Source organism: Pterocles gutturalis, unplaced genomic scaffold (genome assembly GCF_000699245.1).
Source record: "Pterocles gutturalis isolate BGI_N339 unplaced genomic scaffold, ASM69924v1 scaffold3883, whole genome shotgun sequence".
NCBI classification, from domain to species: domain Eukaryota; kingdom Metazoa; phylum Chordata; class Aves; order Pterocliformes; family Pteroclidae; genus Pterocles; species Pterocles gutturalis.
In genome coordinates this window covers 8,717-26,233 of record NW_010120176.1, presented here as the reverse complement: position 1 = coordinate 26,233, position 17,517 = coordinate 8,717, and the positions used below count along the sequence as shown (strand labels likewise).

The 17,517-nt window shown below is 39.5% G+C and overlaps 1 protein-coding gene across 1 annotated transcript in view; it reads right to left on the bottom strand.

Moving 5' to 3' along the window:
• Nucleotides 1–17,517, bottom strand: part of ZCCHC14 (zinc finger, CCHC domain containing 14) — a 46,919-nt gene that overhangs the window by 20,743 nt on the left and 8,659 nt on the right. Inside the window, exon 2 of the mRNA XM_010076782.1 lies at nucleotides 12,534–12,657. Within this exon, the coding sequence (XP_010075084.1) occupies nucleotides 12,534–12,657 (124 nt within the window). The remainder of the gene's footprint in view (nucleotides 1–12,533; nucleotides 12,658–17,517) is intronic.

The window sequence follows — 17,517 nt, the reverse complement described above, 5'->3', positions numbered from 1 at the left end:
AACTAAGAATTTCTGCTAGCAGCAACATTAGTGGAAGAAATGCTCTTAGAACTGTCGTTCTTCCAATTTAAAGAATATTTAAGATCAGACACACATACTCACAACATGAGTTTAAGTGACAAGTTAATCCTACTTTCGTTTAAAAGCAAGACTGAGGACGAACTGCAATATTCCACAGGAAATAATTACACAGCTTTTTTTAAAATCAAGGACATTAGCTTATTTTTGGCAGCATATAGGAAGCAATAATACGCTGGGATTGTATCACTCATGCCCAAACTTGTAGTTTTCATGTTCCTGCTATTTCCTCAGTTTGGCTTATTTAACTTGCCAACTGAGTGACCTTCCTATGTTCCTCCCAAAAAGACGGATATTAAATGTCTGTATATCTTAGCTTTTAAGATTTTAATTGAATTCATACATTCTTCTGAGTAATACTGAATGATCCTGTCAGCACTTTAGCCAACCAACCTAAAGAACGGTTTCGCAACTTCATTGGATTCAAAAGCTTAAATAAAACAAAAAGCTGTTTGCACTGAAGGCTGGAGAAGACTCCCATCTGGACAGGAAAATGTAAAACCCAGAAGAATCAGTCAGCTGCTTTCAAAATCAAGATACAGTTTCAAGCACTAATTTGAAGGTTTTTCTTACCAAATACTTCAGGCCAAGAATACGAACTTTTGCCTTTCTGCTGCTGAGCTGCCTGCCATTGCCACTGAAGAGGGAACTGCCTTACAAGTTGCCTTTTTCTTTTCTAATGCCAGAAAAAGCTTTTAGAGAATAAATTATCCAGGAAGGGCTGCTGTACTGGACATGTGTAACAGCTCTGCTGCCTTGCTAAATCTGAGCACCCACACGTGTCACCAAACAGGTGCTGTGCCTTGAAACATCTACTTACCAAGGATATGCTGCTGAAATATATAGAATAATGCTCTGGGCAGAAAGAGAGCTACAATACAGAGCCAAGAAACACTGCAAGAGTTTGACATTCACTAGGGACAACTGAGCAACAGGTAAAACATATTCCTTAATTCAAGTCGTTGTCATCGAGTGAAGATGCATCTCTTTATAATGCCAGGCAGAACATATCCCAAAAGGAAGCCTTAACTATGTTTTTTAATACCATGGAAACACTCTGGCATTTTCAAACACCATTTTAGGTAAACACTTGCAACACTGAAGGCTTAAAGGTATCCTACAACAAATTCAGAGGCACTAGTCAGTGTTTGAGATTAAGCACATGCTCAGACTTTGTTGCTCAAGGGCTGGGGGACTGCTTGTTTTTTAAACAACTTCAGAATTTAATTTGTGAAATATATTTACTGCCTAATTCCCCAAGCTAGCTAATTCTACATGTAACTGCAACTAATTAACTATTTTCATACAACTGAGAAAAGCATGTGTAAGTTATAAATGCAGCTGTATACTTAATTTGCTTAGAAATCCAGCCCAATGACTCATCTTCCTTCTCCAATTTAACAAGAGCAGACTTCTCGGAGGAACGCACAGCTCATTTCAAAAAGTACTCCTGCAAAATGGACCGTAAGCCCAAATGCTCAGTTTGAAGGCAGCTTCAGTAACCACTAGCATACATTCCTGTATAGGCAATTAAAATAAGGAGGCTGGACATATCTAATTACACAGCCCATGCTAGTAAAAATATCTTTGCAATCAAGAGTTCAACTTTGTATATGGATACTCACTAGGTAAGTAACGTGTCTATTTAGTCTATTCTATCTGATCAAGTGATTATTTTATTTACAGTTCTTGGATCACTTTTAAACACAATCTCAACTTTTTTTCTTATTTTTAAGAGAAGGTTTGCTCATCCTAGAGAGCTCTTATGCTTCCCTAGAAAGGATTTTATCTGGCAGATGATTCACTGAACCCCTGCAAACCCAAGGCAAGCCAGATGGTAAGTTCTAATCTGAATGCTGTATTCACCCACAAAACTAAAAATGCCAAGTCAGTTTTCCACAGAAAATGCTCTTGGTAGTGGAGGCCCTTTCCCTAATCACAGTTTTTGTCTTGAAGTGTACCAAACCCCAGAAAACCCAGGCTTCACTAAATCCCAATCATCAGAGGAAACAAACCCCATTCAGTTGAAGCCTTTGAAGTTCCTGTGTCTGCATGGAACAGACACTCACCCTGAGCTTCGAAAGAGAACAAAAACCTTGCTGATGCACCCTGAAAGGAAACCAGATGGGGAAAACATGACACATTCAGGTAGTCACCACAGCTGGGAATCTGAGCTGGCGTTTGCTTTGAAGTTTTGAGCAATGCCCTAAATCCAGATGGACAAACAGAGTCTCATGCCAACACAGAAATAATGCAAGATGCCACCTTTGAGTGCAGTCTGAACTAACAACAAACCACCTTTTTCAGAAGGATGAAGAAAATGGGAACTGACTTCAGGCTCCCTACTACCCATTAGTTTTCCTCCATCACACAAGATTTTACTCATTTAAGTCTTCTAGGTCCCACTTAGATAATTATAATCCACTGTTACTCTTTTTATAAAGACCCAGTCCCCGCTAGATAAAACCAATCAGTGCTCAGTCACCATTGCATCCAGTGAGGATTTGCCCAGCAATGCTTTAAGCTTAAAAGTCACCAAGTCAGGACCTGAACATTACATATTAGACATATAATATAAATACATGCTTATTTTTTTTTTCTACAGCACAGCCAAACCCAGCTTGCGGGCTGCAGCATGTAACCATATATCGGCACGGATGGACCCCGCCGGTGCAATTATAACACGGCAGCTGCTCAGCCAGCGTGCCCTGGCGTGAAGGGCAACCTGGTGATCCAACACCAGGGTGCTGAGATCAGACAGCCAGCTGCTCCAACCTTGGCCAAAGGATTTCTTCGGCTACCTAAAGGACTTCACAGTTTCTAACTCTGAAGCAAAAACACAGCAGAAAGGTGCATTTCAAACTCAAAGGCACATGAATACACGCAGCTAGCCTTACTTGAAAGGCAGCTACTCCAGAGCAGCATAGTTAATGCTCATTAAATAAGCACGTGCTGTTTTCTGCGTTTGAGAACAGTATCAGCATCTTGAAACTCATGACTACGCTGCAACAACAAGCAAGCATAAGCAGCAAGGACAAAGTTATTTTGTATCAGCTTCATTTTTTTTCCCCTAAAGAATTAATGCATGAAAACTTTGTTAACAATGAAAAAATATTCTGTTAGCCTATTATGTAAACACACCAGACTAAGGAACTAATCTAGAATAGGCAAAACCTTGAGTACATACAGTCTTGCCAAGAGCCACAAATGCATTCAAGTGCTTAGTTCAGGGAGAAAAATATCCCTCTGCACAGCCACTTCTGTGGGGTTCTTTTGTTGGCAATTACGTCCTTGTACATTTTCAGGTCTCTGGTCTCAGGCTTTAATATTCTTGTTCTCTTTTATACTTCTGTATAAATCATTGTTCCTTCATTCTGGATCCCAGACAAGATTTCACCAGTAATTCAAAGAGAAAAAAGTTCTAATTCAGCATTTAAGCTTATTTTGAGATACTGCACAACTATTAGACAACAATTTCTGTAACACATCTATGAAGTAAACACAAAAGGGAAGAGAAGACCAAAGAAGATTTTATTAGTGTTTGCCAAGGCAGTGAGAATGCTCAGGAACTGAAGTAAAAAGAACAGAAACAAAACAAAACCCCATCCACTAAAAACCTCAACATCTTGAAGCTTTGACTCCCCACTAGATTCTTCAGCATGCAGATGAAACACAGCACATCCCAGTTCAAGCTCTAGTTCCCCACCATTTTTCTGCAATAGTAGGATATCTAGCAAATCCCTGAACTATTTCATAACAGGGACAGAAAGGAACACACACTTTGAACTCCCCAAGCCACTAATACCTATTTCATATCTGCTGTTTTTGCAGATAAAATTCACTTATTATACTCCTCCACAGGATTGTTGACAAGAAAACAGCCTGAATGCTTTGTAAATATGGGGGGGCAACTGTATCTCTGCTTGGATGATACACACTGAATAATTCATCCACAGAAGACAGAGATAATCTGCTAAGGCACTGTTGTGTTTCAGCTGTGTATATTAATGATGTAATTTTAGCAGGGCTACCCCTTTGAGTTACTGTTAAAAATAGCAACTGCACCATGCGCTGATGAAATGCATCCACTCCAGGCAGTGAAGTAATGCAGCAAGTCCACCGAGAGTTTTTTTTCCCCAAAGGGATAAAAGAACAAATTAAAAAGCAAATAAATCATTAACCTTTCAGCTTAGCATTTCCTTGCACCCAAGAAATAAAATTTGCTTTAATCAAAAGCATTGTTTTACATAACTACAGCTTATGACATTGCAGCATAAAAGACCCAGAGAAAATGAAATTAGAAATTAAATCTGACAAAGCAGCTCAACAATGCCAAAGTTGGCCATTTGTCTCTGCTCCTTGTGCGAGGCACAGATACACCACACGGATCAGAGCCACAATTCCTCTATTCCAGAAACACATCAGGCTGCAGTAGCATCAAATGCGTCAGGAAAGTACAATATCTCCTGCTATACGGTGGTTTGGGACAGTAAGACCCCTTGAAGTTCTCCCAGTTTCCACTATCTGCAATCCCCAAATGAGATTTACTCCCAATTTACTTCTTAGCATCAACCCACAAACCGCTCTACATGCTTTCATTACCCATACAGCTGTCAAATCTCTTAATCCAGGTCTCAATATCTGGCTCTGCTCTGGTATTTTTCAACAGATGTAGTTCATGACAGCTACAGTAAGCCTGCGTTAAACAGAAGAATCCAACTTTCCTTAAACAGCTCCAATAAAATAGAACTAATATACAGAATTTCACTGCTTGGATTGTTCACAGCTTTAATTTTTCTTAATTTTGAGTCTATTGATAATGAACCCAACATTAATAGCACCATTTTCTCATTTGGTTATTAGCAAAAGGAGGTAAGTATCTGAAGGCATATTTAATTTAAGAAAGGAATATTTTAACTAGCCAAGCAAAACAAAGGGGAGGAAAACTTGCTTCTGTCTCCAAGGGTTTCCAAAGAGACTTTCTGCCCACCAATTAGAAAAATCCCAAACATTTTGACAGAAAGCTGAGTTGTTTCTCAGAGAGCTATACAAATATTAAGACAGTCCTGATGTGAAGCAAGAACTACCCTAACTTTATGGATACATAAACAAGACTCTACAGTAAATCACCAGCAAAGCCTTAACTAATAAACAAGACTCTCCAGTAAATCACTAGCAAAGCCTTAACTAGAACACAAGAACCAGTAGCTCTCACACAGTAATCCTCAAAGGACACAAGGCACCACCTCCTTCCAAGCTTGAATCTGCAGCCTAAAAAAAAAAAAATCGCCCACCGTCTTCTGACCTGTGAATCAAGGCTGGCATCAGCTGGTAGTCAAACTGCAGGAGAACACAGTCTGAAAACCATGACCAATTTCCTCTTCTCTAACTGCACACATCCTGCAGTCAGACTCAGGAGTTACCATTTGCAAAAGGTCTCTCACTAGCTTAAGTATTATTACATTCGTCATTTCTTCTTTGCAGTCCATCTGTTCCCTTGTGCCAGATACTGAATGTGAGAAATCATGCTCACTGCCATAGAAATTAAGCTTTGTCATTTACTAAATAAGGTCACTTCCAGATTAGGAAGAAGGGAAGCAGAGTAAAGAAATACTTGCTGGAGTAGAAGGGGAAGCAAATAAAATTGTTGGCAAAGTAAACAATTTTTTTTGGTGAAGTGTTCTCATCCTTCCTCTCCACCCACTCCTCATTTTCAAACCAGACCAGTATGTCATGTCCGTGCTCACTACTACCAATAATGCAGCTCCTCCTGTGACTTACTGCCCTACTTGAAACCAGAATTGTTTCCAATTCCCAATATCACCAAGTTCTCTAATGTTATCTCAAGTCCCACAATATCTCATATCTCTTCCCTACTGTACTCCAATTCTTTCAAAAATTGCCAACCTCCTATGCCTGCAGAGAAAAGCCCCAATGTGAGAATTTTAATGCTGACATCAAAGGTCAAGCAAGAACCCTCTTAAGATTTACTTTAAGTTCTCGTGACTTTTCAGATCTGGACCCAAAAATCAGGGAGGGATGACAACATTTCTAACTTTTATATGTAACTACCTGTAAAAACTCCAGCTACCTATTTAAAAAAATATTCTACATTAAGCCTATCACACCCTCAGGGAGACCTTTTGGAAAAAAAAAATCTAAATGTAAACTTACGTGAAAATGAAAATGTGCTTTGGAAAATGAGGGATTTAACAAGGAGCTGATATGGGAAGGGAAAGACCATCGACCACCTAGCAACTAACCAGCTGTAAAAGCTTAAGCATGCCATACGCAAGAAAATTGCCATTTAGTCATTAGTACACTTGTGACAGTACGTAAAAAAATGGGGCAAGGACATTACGGTTTTCTAGGAATACAAGTGAATCACTCCCATTTGCTTCTTTAAAGTGATTTTTTTTGTCCAATTTAGTTAAGGGGAAACATAAGCCTAGATAGGATAAGCACACCATTGATTTTAAATTCTTGGATCCCTCTGTTTAGCATGGCAGTGAAATCGGTTATTTCGAAACAGACATTTCCAGATGTTAAAGGGTGTTAAGTTCTAAAGAGATGCAAAGAACAGCTGAGCATTTCTGAACATCTCACACATCCCCTCCTCAATCTTCAAGCAGCAGACACAGAAGAGTCCAGTTCTGGTGAGCCATTTGCCATCAGGTTGCAGGAATTGCCAGGATCAGCAGTTAATGTTCACCTTCGTTTCTTCTTGAAGTCCTGCATGACATGTTTTCTACCCTTCAGTAAGTTTTTAAAATTCACATTTCCTCTCCTCTCACCCCCTGCCTTTATAAAGGATTTTCAGTATCAATGAGTTATGTGGAAAGGGAGGTGACAAGGATGACAAAGAAACACCGGCTTCAACCTCTAACAAACAAAAGTTAACTTATTAACAGTGAACAACAAATCTGCCAGAGTCCAAATGCAGCCTCAGGAGTGTAAAACCTCCAGAGTATTGTCTTTATTGCGAAGTTAAACCTCCAACATTAACTGAACGCCAGCCTCAACTACTGAAGACCAAGCTGCACGATTCATGCAACATACAGGCTTCAGGAAGTTTCCCATACAATCATCTTTTAGCACAGGGGAAAATATGCAACATCAAAAAAATTTTTTTAAGTACCCTAATCCTTAGATTTGATTGCTAGAATGAACTCTAAATACTCAATACTCATAAAAATAGTCTATTCAAGACAGTAAGTCAGGAATGCAATGCCTTGGGTGTGATCTAACAACCTAACATTGCTGACGTCCAGAAGCAGAGTTCTACTTCAGAGATAAAATGAATGAAGACATACACAAACAGCTGAAAAATTATATACAGTTGGTAGAGGGAGATTTTTCCTGAAGGATTATCATAGCCTAAATATTTCTTTAAGCCCTACCCTAACAGCAGTTGACCCAATATTGTTGGAGATGATGCATTTACTTAAAAATAGAATAATCCAGCTACACAACTGATGCAGAACAAGGCCCTATAAAGTCTGTACCCTGAACCAAAAGGATTTCAGAGCTTCTCCCCTGTCCCATATTCTCTCCCTGCCTTCAATAGGCTGAACAGCTGGTGTCAAACATTTCAGGAAGAAACGACTGCTGATTGCCATTAATGAAGAAATCTCCTACAGTCTAATTTATTGTGGAAAATGGGTGAGTCAAGCAAGTGGGAGACAAAAAAGGTGCAAGACCATACAAATACATTTTGCCAAGGAAAATAAATTGGGTAGCAAAAATAGACGTTAAAAATTTGGATGGTTTATACCGCGCTTCTGTTGACTATTGTACTGAAACAATTTAGATAGCAAAGCTTTGCTGCACCTAACAATCAGCTTAACCTACCTACAACTCATATCCTTCCTGAGGTCAACAGGATTACCACAAACAAGGATATAATTTAAATCCTAATATTAATCCAAAATTAAATGAATACATTACTGAGATGCATTTTCTCTGAAGTTTTTTTTCCTCCTCATGTCCACAGACTGCAGCTCCTTTTGCCCATGTGCTGCTCTATGTATTTATTCCAGCCTGGGACACTGGTGAGGTTTTGCAGAACCCTCTATGTGGACTAACAGCGTACATTCAATTAAGCAAGAAGTTTCACTGTCCTCAGCAGGAGCCCTAAATGGAGTACAAATTGTAGAATAAAGCCTACTGCACCCATTTTACATCTAAAAGCTTTGTGCCTATCATTAGTGCATGTGTTGCAAGAATTGTGATTCAGCTTCACTATATAAAGATCATATTTCAACAGTTGCTTCATCTGAAATCAGGCTGGCTCGGAGACAATTTTGAGGTTTTGTGTGGCAACAGCAGAAAAGCAAGATAAAATATATAGGAAACACAAGAATAGGGGAATTTTTGTCACTTCCAGAAAATGAGATTTGTTTAGTCAAGGAAACCATCTTCCAGATTGCTTTATGGAGGAAACCAGTGGTAAGTGCCACCTGCAAAGCTTCACAGCAGTAATGAACATCTTACCAACACAGAAAATTTAAAACAGAGGCTCTGACAAATCAGAATTTGACTCAGTCTTACAAAAAAATTACAGTATGAAGACTGCACAGTCCTTGTATTGTAGTGTTTTGCGACTTACATTGCCTTATAATAAAGATTTTTTTTTGTTCTGCACTGCAACATCTGGTCTAATGTATTTTATTCCGCTGTGCTGTTGGAAAATATGCTGTGGTCACTGACCATGTTTAATACATTGCTAAAATATGTCACATGCACGGAGTAGGACTTGCCTACAGTGCTATCCACCTACTGGCCAAATCGTTCTGCTCAGAACCTTACAGTGAGAGTAATTAATATCAGCTCTGGTATACAGGAAATTCCTACTGTTTTTTTTAGAAAATACAAAATAAGCTGAATTTTTCATTCAGCTTTGATAACCATAACTACTCTCTTTTGTGTACTGCCACACAAGGTCAGAACAACTCCACATCCATAGGCTCGTTACAAATTAGCTCTGTGAATGGGACTTCCCGGAGGTCAGATGGTTCCTTCTGGACTTTGGCAGAATAACTGAATTTCCCTTAGCTACCAGCACAGGACTGCCTGCAAAACAAAAGCTGCTGGTGAATATAGCGCTTTTAACCAGTGACCTTCTTTAACCACCTGGGTCACTTGCTACTGGGAAAAGGTTCTGGGGTGACTCCCGAGAAAACGTAGGGTAAAATCCTAAATTTAAAACAACCAGTATCAGAATCCCTCCGAGTAAGTTTGCTGACTTTGTTGGTGTTGTGCTGGGAAACACAAACCTGCCTATAGAAGGGACTGTCACTCACAGCCAAACTACTGCTAAAATATGTGCCAAAATACATGCCTACCCAGCCATAAAATCTCGTCTTTGAAACTGGAATCAGCATTTCTGACATGGACACCTTCCACAGCTATATTTGCACTGGTTCAATTCTTACAGTACTGCAGGAAAAAGCCTAGGGCACCACAAGGAAGACAGTGTGGCACTCAAATCAGAGTCTGCAAAAAATGCCCAATCTTCATTTGCATTTCATTGTTTTTGTTCAGATCGGTGTTAAAACCATAGTTAAAGTCTCCACTTCCCGAAATTACCTCTGGTTAAGATAACTTCCACATCCATGGAAACAGGTTTGAATTATCCTAAATTGCCAATCCAAAAAATGAGTAAAGAGCACAATTTATACGTCATGTTACAGCTACTGGACTTCAGAAGAGGCCCACATCCTTCTATGTTAATACCCATCTGTATTTTTTCTAAACTGACATAGGCCAAATCTCTGAACTTTTATTTCACAAAATAGAAGTTCAGATAAAGCAGATACCCAAAATGCTTATGTCAACAGGTCCAGGATCTTCCCAGTGTCACAACTCCTCACTTTGCAGAAACGTCTATCTGGTCTACCCTGCTTTACCACAAATACAGATACACACAGAAGGAAGAAGGGGCTTCAGCTAAGACTCAAGGACCAGCATAGAAAAATTGGTGAATTTTGCTAAATAGCCATGATTGCCCCCAGCTGGTCTCCACTCACAACTTGGACATTACAGCATGGATCCAGTACCCCAATGCCCAATTGTTCCCATGGTCAGCTGGGCCTCCGAGATAAAAGGAAAGGTTCATGGGCTCCTCAGACTGACACTCATTTTATAAATTCATTTCCCAAGGCAGCAATATTCTGTGCAGATAGGATGGTGAAAGTTATTCCAAAGTTATGTATTTGACAAGTCTATACATTAATGTTTCCAGCTAACCTCTTAATGCAAACACAAGCGCACGCAGACTTCCACCACAGTTTGTTATTCAGCAATAGACTCCACGCTTCTCTCTCTCCCATGTAGAAACTTGAAATATTTTCTGCAAAAAGCTAGTTTCAAAGCGTGGATTAGGGGACATGCAGGCACTGATAGCTTTCAGGTCCAAGCCTACTACAAACCCATTCACTGTTCAACTACAGAGTATGTTCTATTACTGACATTTCTACAAATCAGGTTTAAAACCATTCACTGATTAATACAAACTGTCTCTAACCCAACTAAGCACAATGGATACCGCACCTTTCATGAGCTCTCTCATTTTCCTTCTGTTTCAGATACAGCCTTTTTAACCGAGACACCTCCAGCTCCAGCACTTTGCCAAGAGAGGAACAACAAACTTCAGCAGCTCGCTATTTCTGACCACAAGTGAGAAGAAATCCTGTCCCCTCAAGCTGTCTTAAACAAGACTTACTAGAAAATATCAACACAAGAATTACACAACTGGCCAAGCAACCTCTCCATCCTGTACTCTCATGACTGAATGCCATGCGCTCCAGGTTAAAAAGTTAGCGGGTCCTGCTAAATTAAGAGATGCGTCTGTTTGCTAGGAGACTTAGAAATCTGCAAGCAAGCAATGATGGCTCCAGGCTGGCAAATAATCTTCAGTTGTACTCCACCCTAAGAGGCAGATCATCATACATCAAGGAGAACACAACACAATCTTCACTGCTGGTGAACCAGAAAGCAGAGTATCTGTTAGTAAAACTCCTTTTACCAGCTATCTCACTAAAGCAATCTATAAATTAAAAAGCCACATTCTCTGAGAGCTAAGCAGGTATTCTAGAAGAGCAAAACAGATCAGAGGAAAACCTAATTAATTTTCACAGTGTACCATGACTAATCTTAGCATATATGGTACTGGAATAGCAATCACAGAGTACAAATGAAAACAGTGTTGAACTCTGTCCTATTTTTAATCAGATGAAACCCACAAACCTAGCCATGCTTCTGCTTAGTGTTGCATTTTCCTCCACCCTGATAGCTTTTACAGCTGGAGAAATAGCTACTTACAGCACTATTCTGCTGTAAAAAATTATTGCTACTTACAGCTACTGGGATTATAGTTGAGTATGTCACAGAAAAGAAGCTCTGGTGGAGGCAAGCTAAGAATATTTCCTTGGGACACTTAACCCTTTCTGATCTGGACCAGTTCCTCTGAGTGAAGATGTTCTCTGAAATTCCTGATCACCATTTACATGGTACTGAAATATTTGCAAGGTTATGGAACAAGCCAGTGGCAGAGAATGCAACAGAACTCTGAAGACGAATTCCAAATAAAGGGTTAACTGCTATGGTCCATGACAGTATTTTTAATGACAATTTAAGGCAATACACTAGTGCTGCTAAAGCAATAGTATATTTCCCCTGCTATTTTTATTAATAACACAAAGTTCACAAAAGCTGTTCTACACAAATTGCAGCTCACAGTTCAAAGACTTTCTTCACTTAACAGTGCTTTTTGTATGCATTAAACAAAAATAGTTAGTCACATTTTAACCTAGATATTTTAATATTTGTAATCATAGCCTGCAGCACCAAAATAGAATGCATACTTATTAACTCAAATTCACTAAGCCCAGTTTTTAGCCAGGTCAGCATTCAACACAGCATTATAAAATAAGACTCACTTTGTAACAACATTCAGGGTGCACAAGTGTGCTGAGCAAGGTGCAAGCAGTCTCTATCTTCCACTCTTCTTCCCTCGGTTTCTCACTTACACACTCTTGGGAACCAAACGAAAGGTGGAAGCAGAAGCCTAACTGCTGTTTTAAATGCCCCTCTTCTCTCCAGTAAAGCAACACTCATCACCATATGCTCCATCCGAAAAATAACCTGTTACTACAAGGATGAGAGGTAGAGTGTCAGAGACAGTCACTCTTTGAGAATATTTCAGGAGAGCTAAGTTAGTATTTCAACTCATAAGGAACTTTCTCGCTTATTTCCCAGCAGAATAATAAGCATCATTGTCTCTCGCTGACCATTTTTCACTGATACACTTCCTACAAAAACCCTTCTACCACTTCCTTTGCTCAACCCAACCCATAAATAAAGCAGCAAAATTCCAGTCTCCAATCACAATAATCGCTATCAAGAGATACAAGTTCATTCCCCCATTGGAAGTACGCATGTGGAAGAGGACACACCTTTGGAGTGTTTCCCTGAAGGCCTCTTGGGTAACGACTCCTCAATGGAATGTGTTGATGTATGTAGTACATTTTCCAAACTGTTACTGACACTGTTGATAGGGGTCTCGGACCTTGGACTGACCTGGAAAGAAAAAACACAAAAATCCAATAAAATAAACCGAGGGAATGGGCAAACATCACACCTTCCTCTAGAGTGAGCAGAACCCCTTCAAAGGCAGCTCAGAGACATTTGCTTCTTTTAAAACCAAGGGGTGTTACTGCTGATCGTTCCACAACTAACAGTTCAGGGAAGTTGTTTCAGTCAGCAGCTGCTCACAAATCTAGATTAGCCTGGCTAATCTAAAAAGCTGCTTAAGTATAATTCTTTTTTAAACAATAGCCACACAGCAGTCAATTGCAGAGATATTGCAAGACCCTTAACCTCTCCATACTGCAGTTCTTAACTTTTCAAGAAGAAAACCAGGGGAAAAGGGTTCTTGTAAAAATAACATTTTTTGTTATGTCACCTAACACAGATGCAAAGCATTTTGAAGTATTTCTACACAGATGACAAGGAATTAATTCCAATTTATCAAAAAGCTGATTTTCTTGTCTTTGCCATTTAAGAGCCTGCTATCATGACCATATTTCAATGAAAAACTGCACACTAAAAAAAGCCCAAGCAGAAGGCTGCATCATCAAAACAGACTTCATGGCCTAATACGTACCTTCCAAACTGCATTCAGCGTAAGAAAACATATTTTCACCATTACTTAAAACTACAGAACCAAACAAGTCCTTAAAAAAAAGCAGAATTGAACACTGCCCACTTCAGCTGCTGTCCACAAGAGCATTCACAAGTAAGTAGGGACATAGAAAAACATCTATTACTTGTAGTAAAGCATTGAATGCCTGCCTCATAAGCAAGGCAATTCCTCTCTTGTTTTCTAGGTAATGAGAAGCAGAAGTGGATGAAGAGTTACATTAGCAGAACTGAACACAAGGGTTTAAGTATCTTAAAGAGCAAAGTGTGACCTAAAGAGGTAGTTAAGACTAACAAAAGCACTCATAACTAATGCTTGAATTTCAATTGCCAGTTTTGAATGTACTAAATCCTGGTATGGAGAGTTGCCATGAGAATTTCACATGGATTTTAGCCTTTGACAAATCACAGCAGAGTATGTGCATCTCAACATAACAAAAGAAGTCATCCTTTATTCATGGTCACTAATACCAGAGACTACAGGTCCCTGTAAGGGAACAGGCTCACTCAGACCCTGATTACTTGAGACAGTGCCATAAGGTAGGACAATTTCTGCTTAAAACAAGATTTGCTCACCCTACCAATTAACCTTATAGATCGACATCAACCAGAATACACAGTGCAAGCCAAAGATAGCACATCCCTACCTCTACACAATTACCTATTGTAAACTCCGCTTTAAAACTAACATGTATAGATCTATATGCAGTTAAAGGCAGTAGCACCAGTGAAAGACTTAGTACACTTGACACCCCTATGTGTGAAGAAATCAATCCAAAGACAGATGAGTGTCACAAGAAAGCAGGATTACAAGTACCTGCCTTCCTTTTCAGCACTTAAATCCACTTTTTGATCAAAAATAAAGTTTATTGGTATGCTTCTTCAGCACAGCTTTCCACCAATAACAAACAATATCAGGGTTTCACATCAGAAAGGCTGGCCGTTAAACTTTAAGCCTGGGGGAGGGTGGGGAATAGTTTAAGTCCCCTTGCCAAAGTCAGTTTTTACCAAAGCTTATCTCACAGTGTCTCTCCTGGAGCTCATTAAACTCACTCCCATGGATTGCTGCAGAGAGGAAGTTCCAGCAGACTAAGCAATGACACCACCATCCTCCTGGCCATGGAAGAATTCGGAACTGCCCCCGAGTGACACAGCAAGCTAGAAAATGAGATTCAGTGAAGATTGTTATCCTAAATAACCAGGTTCCAAATACTCAGAGCAGCAAATATCAACACTTACAGTACTTGAAACTAAGAACATAGGCACATGGTTTCAGAAGAATCTCCAAACAAGCCGTTTGTTACAACATATTGCCTCCTATTTCATATTATTCCCTTCTCTCCACTATTCCTGCAATAAACATCGCGTGCAGTTTGAAATTTAAGTTTTGTTTATACACAACCTCCAATCCTTTCCATGAAGATTTAATTTTAATATACTTGGTAGAGATTAATTTAACTCATGTGTCTTGACTGACTGAGCTCATATACTATCTGATTCAGGCACACATCAAAGCGGAGAAGTTTCAAATTGGCCTAGAAAAATTGCAAAGCTCTTATTAGTTCCAAATGGAACACTTTGTTAGTGAGCTGAATGGTGTTATAACCAGGGAATCTGACTGCTTAAAGCTTTCATTCCAAATTTTAAATAATTTTTTCCACTGACTTAAACATACCACTACTGCAAAGGTTTGGATTTGCTTAGGGAAAGTAAAATAATGAAAAATGTTTTGCAAATCAAAGTTTTATTTCCAAAATAGTAACAGCTTTTTTAAAAAAAATTTGAGGCCAAACAAGACAGAGGAACAATAAACCATCAGCTATGAACTGCAGAAGATATTGTCCTGGTAGGGCTGGGAGAAACACTGGCAAAAGCTTAACAGCAGATGCCCAGGAAGGACTTGTCCAAATTGAACTGCAGAACCTCAGTGTCAGGTAAATTCTGGAAAGAATGTTTACATGTCTGATCCCTGCTCTAATCCCCAAGCTTGGGCTCAAGCACAAACAATTGCTTTTAAAAAAAATAGAATTTCTAGTAAGTAATCGTCAGTTTCTAAATAAAGAACAAGGCATTCCAGTGAGGCTCAGATTTTAAGTGGTAAGCAACTGCTTCGGACCTTTTAGGATCCATAACATCTCTGAAGAAAGCCAAGATGCCATTGAAGAATAAGCATCTGCTGTTCAAGGACTGGTGAAGAATTGTCTTCCAAAGCAGTAACAGACTACGGTAAAGGTGGATAGGCTGGCAGCACAGAAACCAGAAGCACTCAGGCTATACATCGTAACAACCCACAGGAGTGACATTTTATAAATGCAGGAAAATTCACAAATCATTCAAGGTCTAAGAGGGCACAACATCAGACATTTCAACAGAAGACTTTGGATTTTTCAACTGAAATTATTTGAGAACATCAGCAGAAATTGATGACATGAAGACTAATCAAATACAACCCCAGAGCGTTAAAGCAATAGAAATACTCTTCACTATACCTACTCTTACCCTCAGCACAGCATTTGGTAGAGAACCAGGGAGAAAGAAAGTCCTCTTGCACCCACCCACAGTTTCATTAGATTATTCATAAATTGTTTGAACAGAGCAACCTGTAGACTTATGACTCTCGAAGATGCATCACTCAAATGGGTGCAGGGGAGATTTTTAAACTATTTTTACTCAACTCTAATGCTGCATCTACTCCCTCCATAGCAAAGCATCTGGCTCACAGATGAACTTCTGGTTTCCCAGATTAAAACCTAGCTTGTCTCTTGAGTTCCAAGTTAAAGTAGCAGCCATAACTGAAAATAACAAAGAAAAGTCATGAGGTAGTGATGAATAACTGAGGCTCAGCCTGAATTCTTATGTTCCTCATTCCCCATAGTAATAAAGACAGTACCAAAACTGGTATCAACTACACATCCTTCCCAACAAGGGCTAGGCAGAAGGATCACAGAATGCCACCCTGAAGCCCTCCCCATCAACCAGGAAGAGAAAATTTCTTCAACTCAAGGGTTGAGGATAAACATGTCAAGGTAATAGAAGTCATTGCTATAATTTCAGCCACTGTCACATCTTTGCCTTTTCACCTGCCAAACAATAACTTTTTTCATCAGAGTGATTTTCTTCTCATCATCAGAGATGTACAAACAGGCACAGATCTCCTTGGGACAGTGAAAAAAGTTCTGGAAATCTCTCCAAAACCTTTGATCCATCAAAAAGCACACAGGAAAAAAAAATCAAACTGCAAAATCACTGGGGACAGTTAATTCAAGAGGTGGTGTTTCTCTTTCAGCCACAGCTACCTGAAGTGGCTCTGCCACTATCCGAGACAGTGGACATCAATATGGAAAATGGTAAATCTGTGAAGCCAGAGACAGTAACTGTTAGCTTTGCTCCCCAGGGACAATGACTAACATCTAGTGTAGCAAAGTCTTTCATAAAAATAACAGGACTGATAGAAGTCAAACTTGATGTGGTAAGAGTTTTACCAAAACAGCAATTATATGTTCCTTTTCAAAATAACTAAACAGAACCCAGAAAATACATGGTTTAATAGCAAAGTATTTGCTGACTTGGTTTGAAGTGGAGCCGACACTAAAAATCAACATAGCTTACTACCTAAAGTGTAACATGACTTCTAACTTAAGGAAACAGTGATATAGGATCCAAGGGAATAAAATACAGATTTCTGCACCTAGTTAGGTATGAAATTTAGGTCATGCACTACACAGGAAAAGTGAACAAAATACAAAAGCAATGAGTCAGTTAAGTGAGATACTGGGGCTGCAGCTAAAAGCCACACGAACACATTCTCCCATTGATCACACAGGAAAACTTGCCAATACTTCCTTAGGAAGTCTCCATTAAAGGTTTTTCATAATTATAAACTCACCTCTGTGTTTGAGGCTGATGCACCTAACATGTAGGAGTGCACTCAGGAATTGGAGTACTGAAGTCTGGGGGGGGGGGAAAACCCAGCCAACTCCATTCACTCCTGCCAGTTTCATATTAGTGAGTATTAACAGCAGCTTATTTTGAGGTTAACACCAAGGTCTTTAACACAGTTCGATCCTGTTTACAAAATGCTCCAGCAGAAGCTCCACGGCAAGGATTCAGCCCTTGCATGCTTATGCAGATAAGCCGCTATTTCCCAATGCAGGTACACAACTCAGGTTCCCAAATTTGGAAAAAAATGCACTGCTAACACCCAGACGTCAGTCTACCAATACATGAGATTGTTCAGCA